General features: G+C 47.0%; 1 protein-coding gene across 1 annotated transcript in view; it reads right to left on the reverse strand.

Moving 5' to 3' along the window:
* Positions 1–16,191: 16,191 nt before the first annotated feature.
* Positions 16,192–20,828, reverse strand: part of HS6ST2 (heparan sulfate 6-O-sulfotransferase 2) — a 106,114-nt gene continuing 101,477 nt past the window's right edge. The window contains exon 2 of the mRNA XM_039572109.1: positions 16,192–19,027. Within this exon, the coding sequence (XP_039428043.1) occupies positions 18,325–19,027 (703 nt within the window). The 3' untranslated portion in view covers positions 16,192–18,324. The remainder of the gene's footprint in view (positions 19,028–20,828) is intronic.

The raw sequence follows: 20,828 nt of genomic DNA on the forward strand, positions 1-20,828 counted from the left end.
GAAAATGTTTGTAAATATATGTATTTAAATATATACACACACGTATATTTATGAAAACTTTAGGAGATTGTAAACTTCCCTGCCATACTCACTTAAAATACTGTTAAGGGTGGATTTTTGCTCCTGAAGGATCTTACCTTTCCCACTCAAGTTTTCTTTAAGTAGTGATTTCCACATAGAAAATATCAGATGGAACCCAGAGCAGAAATTAGTTGGATCCCAAGTGTGTTCTGCTCCCCCTGGCCCATCTTCACTTACCTGCTGTGGAAGCAGACACCAAACCTGCACTGGCTTGGGACACAAAGCAGCGCCTTGGCACAGGTGCTCAGGAACCTCCAGCACAGCTGTGAGAAGTGGAACAGGACCAACCTTGCAAGCCAATTGCCTCTTGCTGGTGCCTGCAAGGACATGTGGCTGCATGCCAGAAGATGGAATAACCATTGCCCCTCACTAGTTATGGGGCAGCAATGCTGCCAGGCTGTGCTAATTAGTGCTTGAGACGCCTCTGTGATCTGTAGATGAAAGGTGAGTTACAGCTGCAAATTATTGTTCTCTTTCATGTGAAGTCTATTATTTCCTGGTGTCCCTCATTTTGACTCATGCCACATCCTGTATTTGGCACAGGGCAGGTTTCTCTCTGTAGAGGTGGTGCTTTACATGTCAAGCTGCCTGCACACTGTACAAGTGTGTGATCTGCTCTCAGCATCCATTTGAGGAAGCCTGTCTATGCTCATGGTTGGGAAACTTGGGCTGGAATTTGCACAAAATTTCAACACCTGAGCAGATGGCTTAGCTGGTGGATTCAAAGGGGCTGCATTCCATGAGTATTGGGCTGGGTACTCAGCTGGGTTGTGCACTTAACTCTGTGAGCAGTCAGAGGACCAGCTGGGTGAACCAGAGAGGAGAAAGAGGAATATCCTGAGCTTCTGTGTTTGGGACTGCCCCAGGGAAGGGGAAGAAGTCAGAGAGGACCAGACTGGGGCCTCTTAGTCTGTACCCTCTCTTCTGTGTCCCAAACTTCCTGGGCAGGGATTACAAAGCAGGAGAGGTTTGTGTCTTTGGCAGGTGTCTGGAGGGAAGGGCTATTAACGTGGTGTTGTGAACAACCCATGGATAGCAGAAGGATCAGGTATATTCAACGTCCTTTCTATGTTCTGCCCCATGGCACATACACATCATCAGGCTGCAAAAGCAAGCGACATTTTGCTGTTATTGATAAATAAAACAGCAGAAAGTAGCACGTGGTGTAAGGTAGTTGTAAAAACAGAGGAAGAAATATCCCTGATACTCTACACCAAAGCAATTCTAGCACAGAGTGGAACTTCCTTCCCCCTCACTGTGCAGCTCTCCAGCTGGCAAGTAAATGGCCACTCACACAAGCTGGCACAAGGCATTCAGGGATTTTTACAGCTGAAAGAGATCTACTTCCTGCCTAGCCCACAGCAGTTTCCACCTTCTTCCCTGAAGCCCACAAGATTTTAAACCTGCAAATGAGGAAACTCCCACGTAGCCTCACGTACCAGACAAAAAGGAGGACGGGATGGGACTTCCAGTCCCAGGGCAGCCCTCTCTCCATCACCCTATTCCCTTAGCTCTACCAAGCCCTCCTGACAGCTGTTTGCTTACACAGTGAATTGGTCTGGGGCTGCCATTACTCTCCCCATGGACACAACAGTCACACTCTAATTCTGGCTTTGGCTTGCTCTCAACAAACCCATTTGGGTCCTGTGCCACCTCCCTAGGAGCCAGCAATGGCAAGAGCCCTGCTTGTCCTCTGCAAAAGCCCCACTAAGGTACACACAGGCTGCCCATGGATGTGTAACATGAAAGAATCTGAGTGCTGAGCAGAAACAAGATTGCAGAGCTGCACCCCAGTGGCAATTCACACACATACAGAAAGAGACTATTTAAGAAGTGTTTGTGCCAAGAAGGCTGATGAAGGCTGCAGAGGTTCTCTGGGCCAGTGTCACCCTCACACCCACCTGCAGATCCCTTTGTGGGGGCCATGAGACCCATGGTCCCTGCATCCCATGCTGGAGGAACTTAGTGTTTCAGGCTGATGTTGTGACACCTTCCCCTGCTCCATATTCCTTCAGTATTGTGAATCCTCTGAGGTACTAAGAAAGCCACAAGCTAATTTCTTTTCTTGCTACAAGACAATCAGCAGAGTGAGCCAAACACTGCTGTCGGGGAGTGTGGTAACCCATTAGAGGTCCCACCTATGCTGCGAAGGGAATACACAGAAAGATCCCCACCATAAAATCTGCTTTCTCTTGTGTTGTATTTTTTTGCTGCAACATTTTCTTCAGAAGGTTTTGTCCTGAGCTTCTCAGTGTGTCAGGGCAGAGGGGCCTTGGGTCCAAAGTTGCTTTGTACATCAGTCACCCTCATGGCAGTGAAACCCAGCATTTGCTGGGACAGGGTCATGCATTATATTCCTGCACTTCTGTATTTTACTAACTATGGGAAATGCTGAAAATAAGTTTTCAAAACCTAAACCCACTCAAGCAGAGGCTGATTTTAATGGCCACTGCTATTATATGTTACCAAGGAGTGAGCAGACACAGGCCATGAGCACTGCTTAGAAAATTACATTTTACATAAGGGGTTGACAAACCAGGATCATTTTGACACCTTCAATAAGATAAATCATGGTAAAGTATTAGAATTCTTTTATTTTTAGCAACTGAAGATTCGCAAATAACAGTTTTTAATAACCATGCATGATGACATCAAACTGCCACATCCCAAACTGAAATCATCACTCACTTCTTCTGGCAGGTGGGGAGGGATTTCTCAGCTTTCCTCCTCCTTTTAAACAACCTCTGCAGCAAAGAAACACTAAAAGTTGGAAAAAACACACAATCTTGCGTGGTGGTGATATTGACAGATGTGATGGTGCGGGCTGTACATGACGTTGTGATTTTTTATTAATAACTCTGCACTGCAGAGATCAGTCAGAAAAAGAAGGAGTGCCTGAGTGCGTGGGGAGAACAGCTTTGTTCTTTGGACTTGCAATACAAGGAGTGTAACGTCAAAGGTAGAAACACAGGAGGGGAACAAGACTCACAAAGGAGGCAATGAGCTGTGGGTGGCTGTGAGCATCAGGTACATGCATCAGAGACCCCAGCCATCAGGTATCCAGGCTTTCAAATCAATTGACTTGGATCAGCAACAAGAGGGCAGGAAAAAATGCTCTCAATTTGTGGAAGCAGGTAAGAGAGATCCAGTTGTTTTAAACAAAAGGGTTTGGGAGTTTTTCTTTGATGACTGTTACGGTGGATTATGCACAGAAAAATGCTTGGTCCCTTCCTCCAGCAAGGGAGTGTTCTTGTCCCCCCTGTCCCACACAAGTCACCCATGCAGAGGTGTGCAGAGCCAGGTAAGATGGGGAAGGAGGGATTCCTTCTCCGAAGCCAGCAAATGGCTACAGCCGCCCCATTTGCCCCTCTCCCAAGCAGCCACGGAGGAACTGCTCTGGAGGGAGGACATGGGCGGCTGCAGGAGCAGTCGGGCTCAGCCCCGCAGAGAGTCCGAGTGCCAGCATGTGATGAACATACTGTCCCCCGTCACGTTGCTGCACCGCCGAGGGGAAGGAAACCAAGCTTCAAAGGGAGGGAGGCAGGAGGGGCCAGAGTCTCCGGGGGCGGCTGCTCCCCAGTGTTTGTCATCATCTGAAAGAAGAGTGAAAGTTTTTGCTCTTGGGATAATTATTAAAGACATTGGGTCTTGCTTTCACATGCCCTCTTCTTCTTTGCTTTTTTAATTAACTGTAAACCCCATCCTGGCTGCTAAACAGGGATCTGTGGAACTGAAGCTTGTATAAATGTCGTGATTTATGTTCCTTTGGAAGTGAACTGGCATTTCTGAGGAACCCCACCCAAGCCTAGCAAATACCATGGGAGTGCACTGACTCATTGGCTGCTGGCATTCGCTCCTCTCTCTAGATGGCTTGAGCCTGCAGCCAATTTGGGCACATGTGAGACAGTCCTGGTAAGTGAGCCCCGGTCCCCAGAGACACCTTACACGGAGGAAGTGCCTGCCAAAACCTCTGGATCCCAGGAGAGGCTCAGAAGGGAAGAACAGCAGCACTGCAAGGCTGAGCCAAGCTGTAATCACTGGAGCCATGCGGTGGAGGAAGCAGCGTGTTGGCACAGCCTCTGCCTCCAGCGAGGGCTAAGAAACTGCTGCCAATTAACAAGCGTTCAAGTCACCCGAAGGCAGAGGAGAGCCCTGCGGAGTAGCCTGCCTGGCAAGCCTTGGCAGAAGCCCCTTTGCCTTGCTACACCGTGAGAGCAGCCGGGAGGGGTAGATGAGCTTGAGGAAGCGCTAAAAAAACATCCAGTGCATAAATATCAGCTGCATAAATGTCAGCTGAGGCAGCAATACCCACTGAGGACCTGACACAGAAGAGCCTGACTTACAGAAATCAATTCAGCCATTTCCAGGTGTGATCTTGGTTAAGTAAACAAATAAATAAAAGACATTGCCACATTGTTAAAATGGCCCCTGCCTACTCAGTGCTCTGCTCCCTCGCATTAATGCAGTTGTGTTTGATGAATTGAGGGAGAAAAGTTCCCTTTGAGTGCAGTGCTCCCAACAGGCTGCAGAGTCACCCTCACAGGCTGGTTCTTGCCTGGCTCATGGGGCATCTCCCAGCTCTTGTATACATCCCATATACAAGAAGGTCCCCTGGGACCACCAGCTCTCTGCCCCACCCACTGTAAGAAGACCCTTTTCCCATGCACCCAGAGATAGCAACAATGATCACAGGTGTACCTGGGTGGTGTTTGCCTTGAAGAGCATGTGCTGAGCTCCTACAGTTCCCAAATGCCATAAAGTGACCCAGCTGGGTTGGTATTCCCCTGCTTTTTTTTGCTAGCTATCCATCCAATATCTGCTGTAATAAAAAAGGCAAATCAGAAAACAATGCAGTCTGTTTGTGTGTTGTAAACTGGGAGAACAGCTGCTACTCCTGGGCTAAATGGGAAGCCTTTCCTTGAGAGGCATAAAAAGCAGAGTTTCTCCTTTCAATTGCTACATCATATGGCAAAGAATGGCTTCTGCTAGCCTTGCTGGCTTTTTTCTAAATAAAACCAGGTACAATGGTGGGGAACAACACACAGGGGCACAACTCTGCCCCTCAGCACTCAGCTGTGCCTTTGGAGAGCCTAAGATGCATCTGAGGAGGAGAAAAATTGTTTCCCAACAATGGCCAGCATGCAGGCAAACCCAAACACACACTGTCCCAGGTGTGTCCCTCTGAATCATGGCATCGTCTCCAAACACAACCAGCACCATCCCCCCTGGAGACCTTTCCCTGAAGATCACAGCACTGAGAGACACTGTGTCTGGTGTGCATTGCAGATCACTTTGGAATAGTATCTCCATCTCAGATGGAAAGAAACCTCCCTGGGTCATCAGTGGACTGAGGATATGATGATGCTATGGAAGTATCACTGTTTCCCAAATGGGTTCTCATTTCTTCCTCCAGGGTCACTGGTCCAAGCAGAAGAGTGTGCCAGACTTCATCAGAAGCTAAAAGCTGCTCTAAATCTACTCTTGGGCTGCCTGGGCAGCCCAGCCTGCATACTCCCCACCATCCCCAAACACACAGAGGCTTTGTTTAAGCATTACTCAGCTAATATTTCTTTTTCCATGACTTAGAAAAGGTGCACCAATCTCTGTGGGAGAGCAGGAGAGGCCAGGAAGGATTGCTACACCTTGCACTGCCACAGCTTCAACTCCTGACCCTCAAATGTGACAGTGTGCGTATCCTACCTGCCGAGCTGTGCATCCACCTCTGTGCCAGGGTTCAGCTGCAATCCCAGAAAGCCTTCCCGATTAGTTAGCTGGTGTCTGTTACTCTCTCACAGCCTGTTGCTTGATTTATTTACCTCAGTGACAGGTCTTTTGAGGACTTGCAAGGTCAGGCCCAGAGCCCCTTTGAAACTTTATACAGATGGGAGCATGAAAAGAGCACAGGAGCAAGAGGACATAAATAAATGGGAGATGTCTGCTCTGGGCTGAGAATAACCCTGTTTGATGGGAGAAAACTTTTGTCCTATTTTCTGTTTTATCAGTGGAACAGCACTTGACAAGACCACTGCTTGGCTTTTCTTTCCTTGCCATTCAGAGGGAGACATTTCTGCCTTAACAAAGATGATGTTTCCTTGCAGACAGAAAAGCAGCCTGTACCCAAGCTGCAGCAGAGACAGCTCATCAAAGCTCCAACAAAGCTGCTGTTGTGCTGTAAGGCAGCAAAGCAAACAGTCTGCGCCTGTTATCATTTGGGCTTCACATGTGCAGCACTGTGACCACCATTAACAATAGCATGGGCTAAATTCTCATATCCCTGCTCTGATTCCAGCCATGTTCCGCTAACAGCCCCACTCTTTTCCATAAAGATGCCAGAGCAAATAGTCATTGCGAAAATACAGGCCTTGGAGTGGCTGCATGGGTCATCCTGGCCTTGCACAGTGCATTAACCTCCTCAAAGATCCATCCGCACACAGGGATTGCATCACCAGTTCCCAATATTAGCTCCCAAAGGAGGCAAAAATGAATATCTGCTATGCTAAATCATCCCTTATAAACAAACATCATTTAGCTGAGGAGAATGGGGGCTCAGGAGGCAGTCAGAATCTGGGACTTTGCTGGTGAGCTAGGAGCTCTCTTTCCCTGTTTCCCAACGCAAAGAGGGCTCAGGCAGAAGGAAAGCAGAGGAGCTCCCTCTCCCCCAGCCCCAAGGACTCACCTCTCTGGGAAGTAGCATTGGGAGCACAGGGGACTTTAAGAATAGATTAGGTGAATTTGTGGGTGGTAGGCACACAAAGATCTTGGAAGCAGGAGAAACAAGTCGAATTTCAGATGAAACAGAGTTGCAAAAATAATTTCCTGTCTCCTGAAATATTTTAATTGAGTCCTGGATACCTTCAACAATGGCTGTCCTCCTGAGAGTGGGCTACTGTGTAAAAGCATCTCCTGGATGTATACACAATGTTTCACTGGGGAACACCAGTACAGGGCAACATCCAAAAGGACAAACATCACCTAACCTGGAGCATTCTCAGAAGGCAACATTTAGATGTATTGAAATAAATGCATTTTTCAGATCTAAAATTTTGACCAACACCAGAATATTCAAGCAATACACTTTACTTTCAACAAACTGCTCCTACAGCCTTTTTTTTTTTTTTTTTAAGAGTTTACTCCTCAAAGACACTCATTTTCCCAGGGGAGAGGTCAGGAGAAGGCAGGCCCCAGGCCTTTGGGGAGAAAGGCAGGAGCCTGGCAGCAGGCTGGGGATTGGTTTTTCCATGGCTCCCTCTAGTGTGTACAATACAAAATGGGATTGAACACAGACACTGAATTTCGTGCACTCGATGCAACCTAAAACGGATTTAATACAACAGACACTTAAAATGTATTTCCAGAGAAGATTGCTCTAGTAGAAATTCTGCCACTTTTGAACAGAAAAACAGCTGCTAGGTCTGCAGGAGCAGCTGGCTGCATTTTGCATGCTCACAGTCTGTTTTCCTGTGTTTCTGAACCAAAAATTAAAAAGTCAGAAAGACTCTTCTGTAATAGCAGCTCTGGCTTATTTTTCACCTATTACTTTTTCATTTATTCATATCTTCCTCAGGGATGGATCTACCTATTAGAATGATAGGATTATTTTCTGAGACTAATCTAAGAAAATAAATTTAAAAGTCTAAACCTTTCATTAGATCTCAAAGAGACAGATTTGCTCGGTCAAGGAGAGCTGAGACACTCAGGAGTAAATGTCCAGCAAATAACATTTATTAATTATGCATATTCATACTCACAGCCATGGACAAAGGCAGTGTTCCGGTTTGGCCAAATTGAGAAAGGAGGAGGCTGCCTGCAAACTAATGTGTTAAGTAAACAGCTCCTTTATTGGTCTAAGTAGTCATGTAGCAAAGGAGCTCACATTTCCAAGTATCTGTGGAGCAAAATAATAGAAAAGCTATTAAAGTCCAGGGAAAGATTGCATTATATTGCCTAAATTAAAGCCTAAATTGGTATGGATGTAAACATTAGGGTTCCTGCTTTCTTCCACTTCTGAATACCAAGCAGAATTTGGCCAGCACATAGAAATCCTTTCAATATATGCTTCTTTTCACCCTGGACCTCAGGTGGGGCCAGGGAGGGAAGAACTTTGCCCTAAGGGCAGAGATCCTGGCACTGGATGATGGCAGAGATCAGGCTGGCTTGTGATGTCCATGCATCTCTGCTGCTTGGCAGGTGAGAACGTCTAATACTGAGCTCCATAATCAGCAGCAAAGTTTTCCTCACACAACAGCCTATGTCAAGGAGCATCCTTGGTTTTGGGGGCCTGAGAGATGGATTCTTCTCTGATGTCTCACAAGAAAGTCACCCTTGAGATGAGCTCGATAAGTCCCCTCCTATCCTGACTGCATCTTCTTTGCTCCCCTGGATTCTGAGCCCTCCCTTGAGGAGCCAGGCTGACCATCAGTCAAAGCAAAATAAATGAGCCACACCCCAACACTTTGCTCAAGCAAATCCAAGGTGCATCCTGCTTAATTATTATCAGCCCTGAGAATTAATCAGAACCATTTCCCAGGATCAGACCTATGGTGCTGCATGCAAGTGCAGGGGATGCATCCAAACCCCCACACAAGGTCTGTGAGGAAGATGAGCCGTGCCAGGGTCAGATGAGGACCACTGGCCTCTACCATGATCTGCTGCACACAAGCAATATATAAAATGATCAACAGGTTGCAGAGCAGGAGAGTTCTGTTTTGCAGCTGACTGATGAAAGGCAGCTTTGCCATGCTGTTGCCCTCAGGGCAGCTTCCCTCCCACCCCCAAAAGCAAAGTGCTGCACCTCTCCATGGCTGGGTTTCCCTTCAGGGAAGGCTGTAGGGCTGCACAGAATGGGCCCTGCACAGCATCCTGCAGGGGACAGAAGCCTGCAGCTATTGCAGCATCCCTGCAGGCACAGGGGACAGCACCACTGCCCCAGAGGCTGGTGCCAGCTGAGGTATTTCTTTAAGGGGACAGAATGAACTGAGCCATGAATATTCAGAACCTGCACAGCAGCAAGAACTTTTCTAAGAGTATGTCACAAGTGTTAAGGGTGGCTGATTAGATTGTCTTCATTTGGCCCCTGCACTTGGTGGGCTCCCTCCACAATTCAGCTGGTTGCCACTTGCACAGAGTGCAAGTTTGTCTGGCAAAAGCATCCCTCACAGAACAGCAGCCAGCCTTCATCTGGAGACAGCAGGAACTGGGGAATCCCCTGCTCCCCTCAGTGGCTTGTTCCAGCAGTTAATCACCCCCACTCAGAAATTTGTGCATGAACCAGGAACATTAAATGAATGATTTCGTTCATTTCCTGCCTTGGCAGCCTGCTTGGGCTGCTTGTTCTACTGACAGCAATGATTCAGTAATCTGAAAAACATTGTACTTCGTTTACAATATTAACAGCGGAGTGTACAGATACAGAGATTTTATTTATCCTCATGGAAAGGCTGTTTTGCAGCCTGCAGAAGGTGAAGAATGACTCACCTTTACATCTTAATTTCTAGCATTGCCTCTGCAGCCTTTGGTTTGGCCTTCACTTTTGTGCAGAAGTGACAGAAAAGCAGCCAGGTCAAAGAGGTGAGGTTTTAGGGCATGGGTTGACTGATTCAGCAAAGAAGAAGGAGGTAGGAGTATGCGGACCCCAATTCCCCTTCATCACAGATCATGATCCGTGCCTTACAAACCTCCAGCCCAGGCACTGTTGTCTTATCCACCACCCAGGTGTCTTGGGAGGAAAAACTCTGTGTTCTGTGAGTCCCATCCTGCTCAGGAGCTGAGCACCACTGGGGAAAAAATGGAGAGTAGGAAATTTCAGTTCTGATCTTCTTCTCCCCATCCAAAATCTGATCTGCCACTCCCAGAAAATCAATGCAGCCAAACCAGATAATGCCACCCTTCTGCCATTCCACAGAGAGGCATCAGCTATGACAAATGCAGAAGGCCACAAAAAGTGCACTGCCTTAAAGAGCCATCACAGCAATTTTAAAATCAATGTGATGTCTGACAAAGAGTCAGCACAACTCCTTCCAGACTGGCAGCAGCATCCCGAAAGGCCCTGGAAGTGAGTTAGAATTCTGCAGGCAGCACTTTGCATGCACTGATGCTGATGGAGCATTTTCTCAGCAAGGCCATAAAAAGGGAACTAAAAAAAAAAAAGGCAGCATTGCAATGGTGGGGCCGGCTGGTGAGGGGAAGTGGCACTGTGTGTGAGTCAGCAGCACCACAGCAACCCTGGGCACGGATGGCCAGGCAGCCACGGTGCAGAATGTGCTCTGAAGGGCACTGGAGGAAGGCAGGACATCCTTAATTATAATTTGTGTTCTCTCCATGATGGAGCTTGAGGACATGATGGAAGGGACTGTTTGGGAAAGCTGCTGCTGCCAACCGTGCCCCCTCTGCCTGGTGTGGAGCTGGCAGTGCCTCCCTGGCACATTGAATCAGCTCCAGCAGGCAGTGTTATTTTGGCAGAGCCTGGTGCATGTGGGCTCCCTGGGCAGGGTCCGGCCTGCTGGACTGGGGGATCTGTGAGCAATCCCAGTATGGATGCAGCCTAAACACAGCAGTGATACCCATGGTACGGCAGGGCAGAGGGGCACAGGGCTGTAACAAGGACTCACCATGGATGCTGTCTGTCCTTCTCTGTGCCCCTACTCACCCTCCCTGAGCAGTCTCAGATGTGAGGTCCCAAATGTCTCTCTGAGGAGGGGATTAGCCCGCTCACAGCTCACAAATCTTTAGTGATTTCCAGAATGATGGTCACATTCCAGGCTCCTTGGCAAGGGAAAGAGCTCTCCACCATTCGTCTTGGCAATAGCTGCCCACGTGTCACCTCTTGGCTTAGCTGCCTGCCAACAATGGTGGTACCTGGCACCACCTGGGCCACCTCCAGGTGTGAGTCCTCCATGTGCAAACTCAGACACTGGAGCACAGGACCTGAGGGAATCAGTTCTGTGATTCCCTCCTCATTATTCCCATACACTTGTACTGTAAGAATATATTTTTCTTTATTTTAAAAACTCAGCGTGTCATTACTTTTTATTCACAATTCATTACTCCCAGGAACCACCTGTAACTTTTATATATATAAATAAGCAATCCACCCAGATCTGCTCGTTGCATTCCTTTGTCCACCCCAACAATTAGTCCCTCTGATCTGGGGGGCTAACCATGTGATTTTCTATTGAATCAAAATAAACACATGCCCATAAAACCCTCAAAGGATTACAACAAATGGGGCAAAGGCAGCAGTAAATGCACTTCCCAGCAGCAGCAGAGGTTATCCCACATTATCACTAAACCCCCAGCACTGGGAACAGAGGAAAGGGGATTTCCTTACATTGGCCTTCAGTCCAGCAGCAGGAGTTACTCCAGGTGTGGCAGTTCTTCAGAGAACACACAAATCCCAGTAATGACTGTAAATCTGTGGTTGGTGTCTGCCAACTCCTTTGAGGAGCACAACCATGGGGCACATTGGGCACCAGTCAGCGGCAGCTGGGGTCAATCTGGACACAGTAGCTTCTACCCACCAGATTCGGACAGGCAGCCAGCATGCCCCAGTGTGCTGGTGTGTTCCCAGGATCACCGGGGCTCAGCTGGGATGTGCATCACAACACCTCCCCTGTGGGGAGGATTTTGGCTCTTCTTGTATTTACAGCCTCACAAAACTGTGAAGCTGCTCCCGGGAGCAGAAGTTCCTGCTTGGCTCAGGCTGTGAGTCGTGAGCAACCATCAGCTACAGCCAACCTGGGGTTTTGACAGGAGGGGTTTTGCTGAGTGGATGTTTGGGATGGGAGCTGGTGCTGACGGCCCCTGCCCAGCTGTGGTTCCTCACGCAGCCATACAATCACTTTCTACACCCCGCTCTGTCCCCAAATCCCTGCTGTGGGGCCGACTCGGGGCCAGCTCTCAGCCACATGAAGAGTGTACCTGTACAACCACGGATGCTCCAGGAGGACTGGGCCCCCCCGTCCCATGTATCCCGTGTATCCCCTGCCTCCCGTGCCTCCAGCCCCGCAGCATTATCTCCCCAGAGCGTCCCCGCTGGGTGCCGCGGCTGGGTGGGCTTTCACCGACCTCCAGACAGTCACTGCCTGCGGGGACAGGGACAAGGACTGGGCCGGGCCTCTACCCTATCGCCCATTAGCAGGGGATTGACCTCAAAGACTGATGCTGCTGAGGGTGCTGCAGCCATTCAGACAGCTTTATTCATTAGTAATTAGGCAGGCGTTGTCTGGCATCTAGATTAATCCCACTTTTAATTATTTTGAAACGGTGTGAGATTTCCCAGGCATTATAGATTATGTACGAACTTGCTGATTCCACAGCAATTATTCTAATGTAATGATGTCTATTAATATGCTTCCCAGCTTGTCATGCCCAGAGGGGAAATTCCCAGTCTCCCCCTGTGGAACACATACCTCCCACGAGGCATAACCCCCCTATTCACCTGCTTATGTGGCACAAAAGAATACTTTCCATGTGCTTCACCTAATATTAATAACATTACAGAGCTATTGCTGTATTGAGTACTAAGCAATGATTGCAAAGGGAAGAAAGACTCCTTACAGCCACAGCCTGCCCAAAACCCAGCATCTTCTTTTTGTAGGATGTTTTGAAAGGAAAAGGTCACAATATTTCTATCCTAAGTCAGGCTAAACCATCTAATCTGAAATCAAAGGTTTAATTCATTTTGTGGATCATTTGAGCTCATTACAGATTGCTTTTACAATCTAAAGACTGCATTCAAAAGAAGAATGTAACTTCAAGGAGGGATAATGAAATGTGAGCTGAGAACCCCAAAACACAGAGCTGTTCCAAAATCTCATCTTTCCTTTGGTCTAAATATCCCCTGAAGTCATCCTTTTCCCACCATAATTCTCATCATTCCCAAACTTCATTGATCAGAAAATTTGCTACTCACTGGCAAAACAAGTGTTGTGCCATTGGCTACCAGCTGATGCTGTGGAGCTGAGATACAGTTATCAGAACGAGGGCTCAAGTGAGTGCTGTGCCACGACCCATTTGCATGCCTCTGTCTGTAAATGCCCATCAGAAAATACATATATTTTGACATTAATCTCTATAGCTTATATAGAGGTTTATGTCCGCAACTGCTTGTGCACATCCTATGAAGTTAAAACCTTATTTGCAGTCATATGAGGGAATACATAGATAAAATAGCTGAGGACACCAAAAGGCAGTGGTTGTATTGTCCTGAAAATGAACACTCAGCCTTCACTATAACTATTTTGATTGCTTTGCATATGTATTGTTTCAGCATTTCATTGCTCCCCAAACAAAAAGCAATATAACCTTTCCTGCTTGACCTAATGTACCCTCACAGAGCTAAACTGCATGACAGAGCTGCTGGGTAGAGTCTACGGGTAATTTGGCTGATAGATTCTATGGAAGCTCAGAGCCAAATTTGATTTCAGGCCCAAACTCATCACTCCGTCCCTAGAGATGGCAGAGCAGTGATATTAGCATGATGGCAACACTGTTCACTCTGAACTCAAGAAATGGATTAAACAAAATTACACTCTTCCCTGATGAGGTTGGTGGAACAAGGAGATTGCTTTAGGAAACCCAGAATTGAATTTCATAGTTAAGAGTTCAGATGCTGCGCTGTTTTGCTCAGGAAAGTTTGTGCAGGCTGCTCCTCTGTGGAGCCACAGCTGCCAGCGGGGCAGGAAGGACATGGTGCCAGATGCCTCCAGAGCCTGGAGCACACCTGCATTTGAATCACAGCTTGGTTTGGCAGTGCTCCATCCACTCTGGAGGCAGGAGATTCCAGGTCCCCATCCCAGTACCCCCATTCCCACTTGTAAAGGACCCTCCACTTCCCCCCTCCCAGGCACTGCCACTCCAGCAGGGTCCAGCAATAACCAAACCACCCCCAGCTCCACCCAAATGCTTTGGAGACAGGGATATTTTTAGTAACTGAAAGATTTAAATTTATCACCTGCTTGGAAAATATTTTTTAGTTTTTGGAAAATAAAAATATCTTCCTGCAGAAGATGTCTCCGTAAGGATAACCTCTCCACCCAGAGGTGCTCTCTGTGCCTCCCTGGGAGTACTGGGCCAATCTGGCAGCTCAGGGTTGCAGCTCAAGGTTTGCATTAGTTTGACAGGTTCCCTCAATTACCTGATATTTCTGGCTCAAATTTAAGAGGGGAGATGTATCAGGTTTTCTTCTCTCCTCACTGATTTCATGAGCAGAAACAGCTGAAACAGGAATTGCATTGGTATCTGTCAGGTGTTACCCATGGCTCTGATATTTTAGATAATGTGTGAATTTAAAAAACCACACGAAAAAGCCCATTAGTTTGTTTTTACTAAAAAATTACATCATTGGAAGCAGACGTATCACAGATCACTAAAATGGATCATACGTCATATAAAGAGGTCATTGACAAAAATCAGCTGAGCAGTTCACTTCCAACAACCTTTGCATACCAGGTGCTCTTTAGGAAAGCTTTAGTCCTGAACTCTAAGACCCAATACGGCCCTTTGCAAGGCCACAGAGGTCTCACAGTTACCAACTTTCCAATCTTTGGGAGGGCAGAAGGAACCAAGACTTTCTCTTTGACATTAGTTTTAGCACTACACGTCTCCATCTCTGCAACAGCCCTTGGCTCCACACTGACAGGCCCAGGTGCTGGCAGTGCCAGAGGTGCTGACATGCCTTTCTATCCCTGGAAACGTAAGAGGCATCTCAGTGCTCCGAAGAGTTTTCTTAACATGTCTCCAGGCTTTTCAAAACTTGCCAGAGGGTTTGAGAGGTACTTGACTCACTGCTGTAGCTTCTCACCTTCTGAAGTTTGTCTGTCCTAACACATCCCCCACTCCTCCATCCTTCCTCTCCTGCAGTAAGAGTTTTCTCAGCTGCCAAATTACTCCTCTCAAAAGGCAACCCCAATTGGTTTTATGCCAGACTTCACTGCTGGGTGCTTTTTTAGCTGCAGGGAGTCATCTTGCATGACCTCTATCCCATTAGCAGCTCCTGCAGCAGCTCTCTCAGTGCACTAACAGACCCGTCTATAAAGCCAGTCAAACGCAGATCTGCTGGCAGACCCCTTCCACTTCCTGCTCCCCAGAGCTCAAAAAGCCTTACAGAGGTAAGATGCCCCGGCAGGAGAAGGGCAGCTCTGTCCTCACAGGGGAATTCCCATAGATCAAGGCAAAGTCTCCTGCAGACACCTTCATGTCAACTGTCCTGCTGCAAGGCTGGCAAACCTGTGGATCTTTAATAGCCACCAAGAAAAAAATGCCTCCATCCAAACTGTCAAAAAGAATCTTTGTGGCATCTCTGGCCAAGATGATTCTCAGAAGGCAAGAGAACCTCTGCTCTGGAGACAGGCTGAAAGAGCTGGGGGGATCCAGCCTGGAGAAGGCTCCGGGGAGACCTGAGAGCCCCTTCCAGTGCCTAAAGGGGCTCCAAGAGAGCTGAAGAGGGAGTCTTGACAATGGCATGGAGTGATAGACAAGGAGGAATGTCTTAAAACTGAACGAGAGAAGATAAACCTAAGATATTAGGAAGAAATTCCTCTCTTTGGGAGTGGTGAGGCCCTGGCATAGGTTGCTCTGAGAAGCTGTGGATGCCCCATCCCTGGAAGTGTTCAAAGCCATGTTGGACAGGGCTTGGAGCAACCCAGGACAGTCAATTTTTTTTTGTGTCCCCAGGAGGGATACAGTGAGATGCACTGGAAGTCAGTGCCTAGGCAGCATCCTCCCACAGTCAAAATGGAGTGGGTATCTCATAAAGGATAAAAAATAAATCATATGCATACACACACATATATGTACATACAGAGAAAGAATTCCTTAATGCTCCAGACCACTAACAATCATATTTAAAATAATCAAAAACCACAGCCTGTTTTTATGAGGGCTGCTCAGAAAAGAAGTCAAAACCTCTGTAACTCCTGAACCAGACAAAAGCCCACAGTGGCTTTGCCCTTGAAAGCTGTAGTTTAAATACACTTCAGAAAAGCTGTGACTTCAAACTCACATACTTGCTGTCAACTGCTATTTCACTCATGTCGGAATTACCATCCATTCTGAACTGTGCAGCTCTCAACACATCATCAGAAAAAGAAATAACCACATGAAAATCAGAAGTCTGTGGTTAAATTTTATTTATCAGTTCTATTGTTAAATGACACAAAGTCAGTGGATTGGCCTGTAAATCTACACAATAAGACAGCGTCTACCGTGGAAATCAGTAGAATTTGATATGGTTATGACAAAATGGTATCCTTATATTCGTACATCCCCTATATACAATAAACAGTATACACAAAGAAAATGCAACTAGTCTCTGTAAACCATGCACACCACAGCATAAAAAAAAGATGCACCTCCTGCAACAGGCCTCCAGCTCGCCCACAGTTAAGTCCTGTTTACAGCAGTGCCTTTCAGTTTCAAGAGCGAATTATTTTCCCCCGTGAAAACCAAAATACAACTGAGACATCATATTGGCAACTGCAGTTCTTGTTTAAAAAAAAATTGCTGTACATGAAGTTATTCTCTTCTTGAAGCTGCTAATGCAGGGTATTGGTTTGCTGCTGCTTTGCTCTCCCCTTGCCCCTGGCAGGGTTGCTGCCCCCAGGCTGCCACACAACATCCACTTCCAGGTAACTTAGGTGTGGAGCTGTAAGATGTTTTTAAAGCCTTCTGCCTCATTTTCTGCCCCCCTGCCTTCACGGTGTACAGAGTAATACAGGTGAAAGGCAACAGTGCAAGTGAGCCTTGTAAGCATTGTGTCCCTGGGAATACAGGGGGCCCTCTCCAGGTGTCTCCACTCAGTGCCACGCTCAGGAGCACTGCAGGACAAATGTTCTGAACTTGCTGAATGTCTGGCCCAAGCCTTGCAGAGGTTTATATTTTTTTGCATAGAGATTATTGGAGCCCCTTGCACCATGTCCCCAGTCTGCTCTCCCTGTGGGTCTCGGGGAGGCTGGAGGGCTGCAGGTGATCCCACTCCGGCTCTGCACCTTGAGCCCCAGCAAAGCCTGCTTGGGAGCAAGCTGCTGCACCCCATGCACCACACATCCTTCTCCTCCTGTGTAACTATGGCTATGGAAAAACTGGCTTCCATCATTTTCAGTCCTCATCTGTCATTGCTGTGAAGGGCTCAAGAGCACAGGAAAAAAAAAAAGCCCTGTTCTTATCTGGTGTAGCAAAGATTTACTGGGAGTAAATCCTAATTCAAGTGTTAAGTCTACTTCTGTTGAGCAATTCTCTTCATAATATTGCTGGGATTAGAGAGCTTTATGACTTTTTAAAGACACTACACAAATATCAGCAACATAATTTCACCTAGTTTATACCACCAATTATTAAGGAATGATAAATTCAGCATTATGTATTCTAGTGGGTAAGAAAGACTTAAAATGAGACACTGTTACAGGATTATAATTTCGAGAAGGCTTTATGAAACAAACATGAGAATGTGCTGTAAATTTTCCAGAATGGTTAAAATCATACTGCCCTGAAAAATTCTGGAAACAGTGTCAAATTACATTGGCATTGAGTTCAGAGATGTATGTTTGTTGGTTTTTTTTTTTTTCAGTATGAGATAGACCAAGCTTAAAACTCTAAACAGCAGTAGGTAGAAAAAGTTTAAAATTTTAAATATTTATAGAACTAGAGAAATTACTTCTATTACTTTTAAAAGCCAATATTATACATAAAACTAGTTGATAATTTTTCTAGACCTTTATTGTTCCCTTCATTGCCCACTCATTAACTTGGTAAATACCATAAGCAGTTGGTGCCCTTGAAAACACATTATTAAAACAAAATTAAGATAAAATCAAAGGGAAAAGGTTTTGTTCATATACTGTATTGTGAGAGTATGCTAAATGCTCCTTATTAGGAAATGAGTTTGCTTCCCAGATTGATTTCAGCTGAGCATCATAAACATTTTCCAGCATCCCGTTTCGTACTCATAGCTAATTTAAGGATTTTTTTTCTTTCACTTCTTTTAAATAAATATCCAAGCAAACATTTCTGATGAGCCGAGTTGGTTCCTGTATTTCATAAATAATCCAACAAACCTAAAAAGGACAATTTAATTACACGCTAAGATTAAGTGTTCCACGTACAGTACAACATTTATGCAAAGGCAACTGCAAAGGCAACATTTTGACCTCATTTTGCTTCAGACCCTTGAGAAGCATCACTTGTCGTCTCTGTTTTTCAGGTTGAGTTGGGCTCTGCTTCTTTTCCTCACCTGGTAGATGCCCCGCACTATCGCCGCCACCGCTCCACGTTCCCTGTGTAGTCAGTGCTGGAGCTGTTCTCCCCCTGCTCCCTCAGATGTGCCTGCTTCGCCCGCAGAATCTTCCGCTGCTCCTGGCGTTTCCGCCGTGCTTCCTGGTGCTCCTTCTGCCGCATGTACTGGTACCGCTGCAAAAACAGGTCTTTTGCATAATCGTACAATTCCATGTCTAAAAAATTGAGGGCCTCGATGCGCTGCTGAGTCTGCTTGTCTATCTCCACACTGGAGGCCCTTGTGCTATTGTACTGTGTGAATGGCGAGATGAAGTTCATGTTGAAAGTCTTCTCAAAGAGATACTGAGTCTTGCGCTGGAACTCGGTCAGGCCAAAGAAGGCCATCCGCTTCAGGTTCTCCTTGGCACTGTCCAGCAGAACCTTATTTCTCTGCTCCTCAGGCATGACCGACAGGTTGTAGCATCCCACCAGGCTGAGGTCGGAGAGCATGCGGACCTGGCGGTTGTTGGCCAGGTTGTAGGGACAATCCATGAACTCCTGCAGGGAACATCCTGACCAGTCGTCCCCTGTGTAGCAGCTGGGCAGCTCCTCGGTGGTCGGGGACCGGCCATCACAGACATGCAGGGACGCCTTCCATGTCGCTCCTCGCTGGACATGGCGCCATTCGCTCAGGTATCGGGACACAGGGTCACGCAGGATGGTGATGTAGTAGAAATTCCTGCCAAGGGGAGAGGAAAACAGAGCGTTTAGTCCCGTGTGCCTCCAGCACAGAGTGCATTAACGCTCAAAATCAATACAAACTGGGAGATGCACTTAAGAGGCTTTCAGCAGCCCTGCTGCAGAGGCTCCTCTGCAAGTTCACCTCCACAGGGCGAAGGATGGCTGAACAACTCCCTGGGGGGAGTGCGAAGGGTTGTATCTACCTGCACATACACAGAGCTGTCTCTGTTTAACAGGTGTTGTGTCTACAAAGGTCAAGGGAACCCAAGACTCCCCCCTGTGCTGAGCTGTCCATGTGGCAACATGCTCCTGCTGGTTGGTCACCTCACACCTTGGGAGAATACTTGAAATATCTCCCAGGATGTAAGCCACAACCCAAGCAGGACACAGGTAGCTCTGACTCTTTTAATTTCCTTGTACAACACAGCTGCACTGGCAGGTCTCCACAGACAGCGAAGAGCTGCCCGTGCTACATTCCCTGATGAGCAGTTGTGGGTCTCAGCTGCACAAGCCTCAGAGCAGCATAACACCTCTGACGAAGGCATTTCCTACAGGACCTTTCCTTTCACAGGCCAGATAAATAGGGTGTGCCCAGAAGCCCCAAACCACGTCCACCCTAATGAGGACCTTGACAAAGGTCATGTAAATCCTGTTTTATTCTCCTGCCTTCATGTGATATAGGACTGAAACAATGAGAGAGGAGAGCTAAGTGACTTACAAGAAATTAAAGGATGCATTACAGCATTTTGTAAGAGAAAACATTTTCGAGGGAAGCGCTGGCTTTGGTTAGAAGCAACAGGATAGCAGCACATGTGGGGGAGACGCTGCCACAGGGAACCCATTAGGCCACCAGCTGGAAAAGCTGCAAGTTCAACCACAGAACTTGCCCAGAGTTCACTCTGGGTTGCACATTAATATCCACCATCAAACGCTATGCTGTCCACCATTACAGCCTGAAGACAGACACAGCTCTTTGAACCTCCACTAACATGACCATGGCCTCACCTGGATGATGCTGGAGGAACACCATCAGGATACCAGCTATCTGCTTAAGCAAATGGAATTAAAGTAGCTCAATAAGCGAACTGTCCTGCCAGGGAAGGCCACTCCTCCAGGAAGAGGACACCAAGAAGTGTGTGCCCAGGAGCCCTGAGCACCTAGGGTGTGATTGCCATGTCCTAGGTGCTGTGTTTCTCCTAGGAGGAGAAGGACATTAATTTGCTTTCTCAAGTGACATCATGACTGGCCACCTTGAAGTCAAACTTTTGTTCCCTATCATATCCTTTGGCAGAAAAACCACTAGATGTCAATGTTTTACAGAAAATTGTCTTTGAATGGACTAAAAAGTGATTCACAAGCACAAAAAGGATCCAACTGCACAAGGAAAGAGAACCTGGAGAGTCACCATTCCTCTTCCTATTTAGAGAATCCACACTCATAAATAATTAAGTAAGTAGAAAGTACAATAAATGTGCAAAACCAAATAAAACCAATGAGCCCAGTACAGCATCAGTAGCTGGAAACAATAGCACTTGATGCTTGGAGCTCGGACACCACAACTGGCACCATCCCCATCCTCACCTGGGGTGGTGCTACTGCCACCCCCCACCCCTGCTCAGAGGGATTTGGCCACAGATTCACACAGGCAAAGGGAGCTAAATCCCCTGCCACAATCCCAAGGAAGGTCCTTTTCCACAGAAGTGCCATTCAGTGATTTCACTGTGAGAGTTGGAGGTAAGAAGGAGCAAGAATAAAGCTCACTTTTCATGAGTGAGTGGCAGCTGCTAACCCCACACTGT

This window comes from Corvus cornix, chromosome 4A (assembly GCF_000738735.6).
Source record: "Corvus cornix cornix isolate S_Up_H32 chromosome 4A, ASM73873v5, whole genome shotgun sequence".
Lineage (NCBI taxonomy): Eukaryota > Metazoa > Chordata > Aves > Passeriformes > Corvidae > Corvus > Corvus cornix.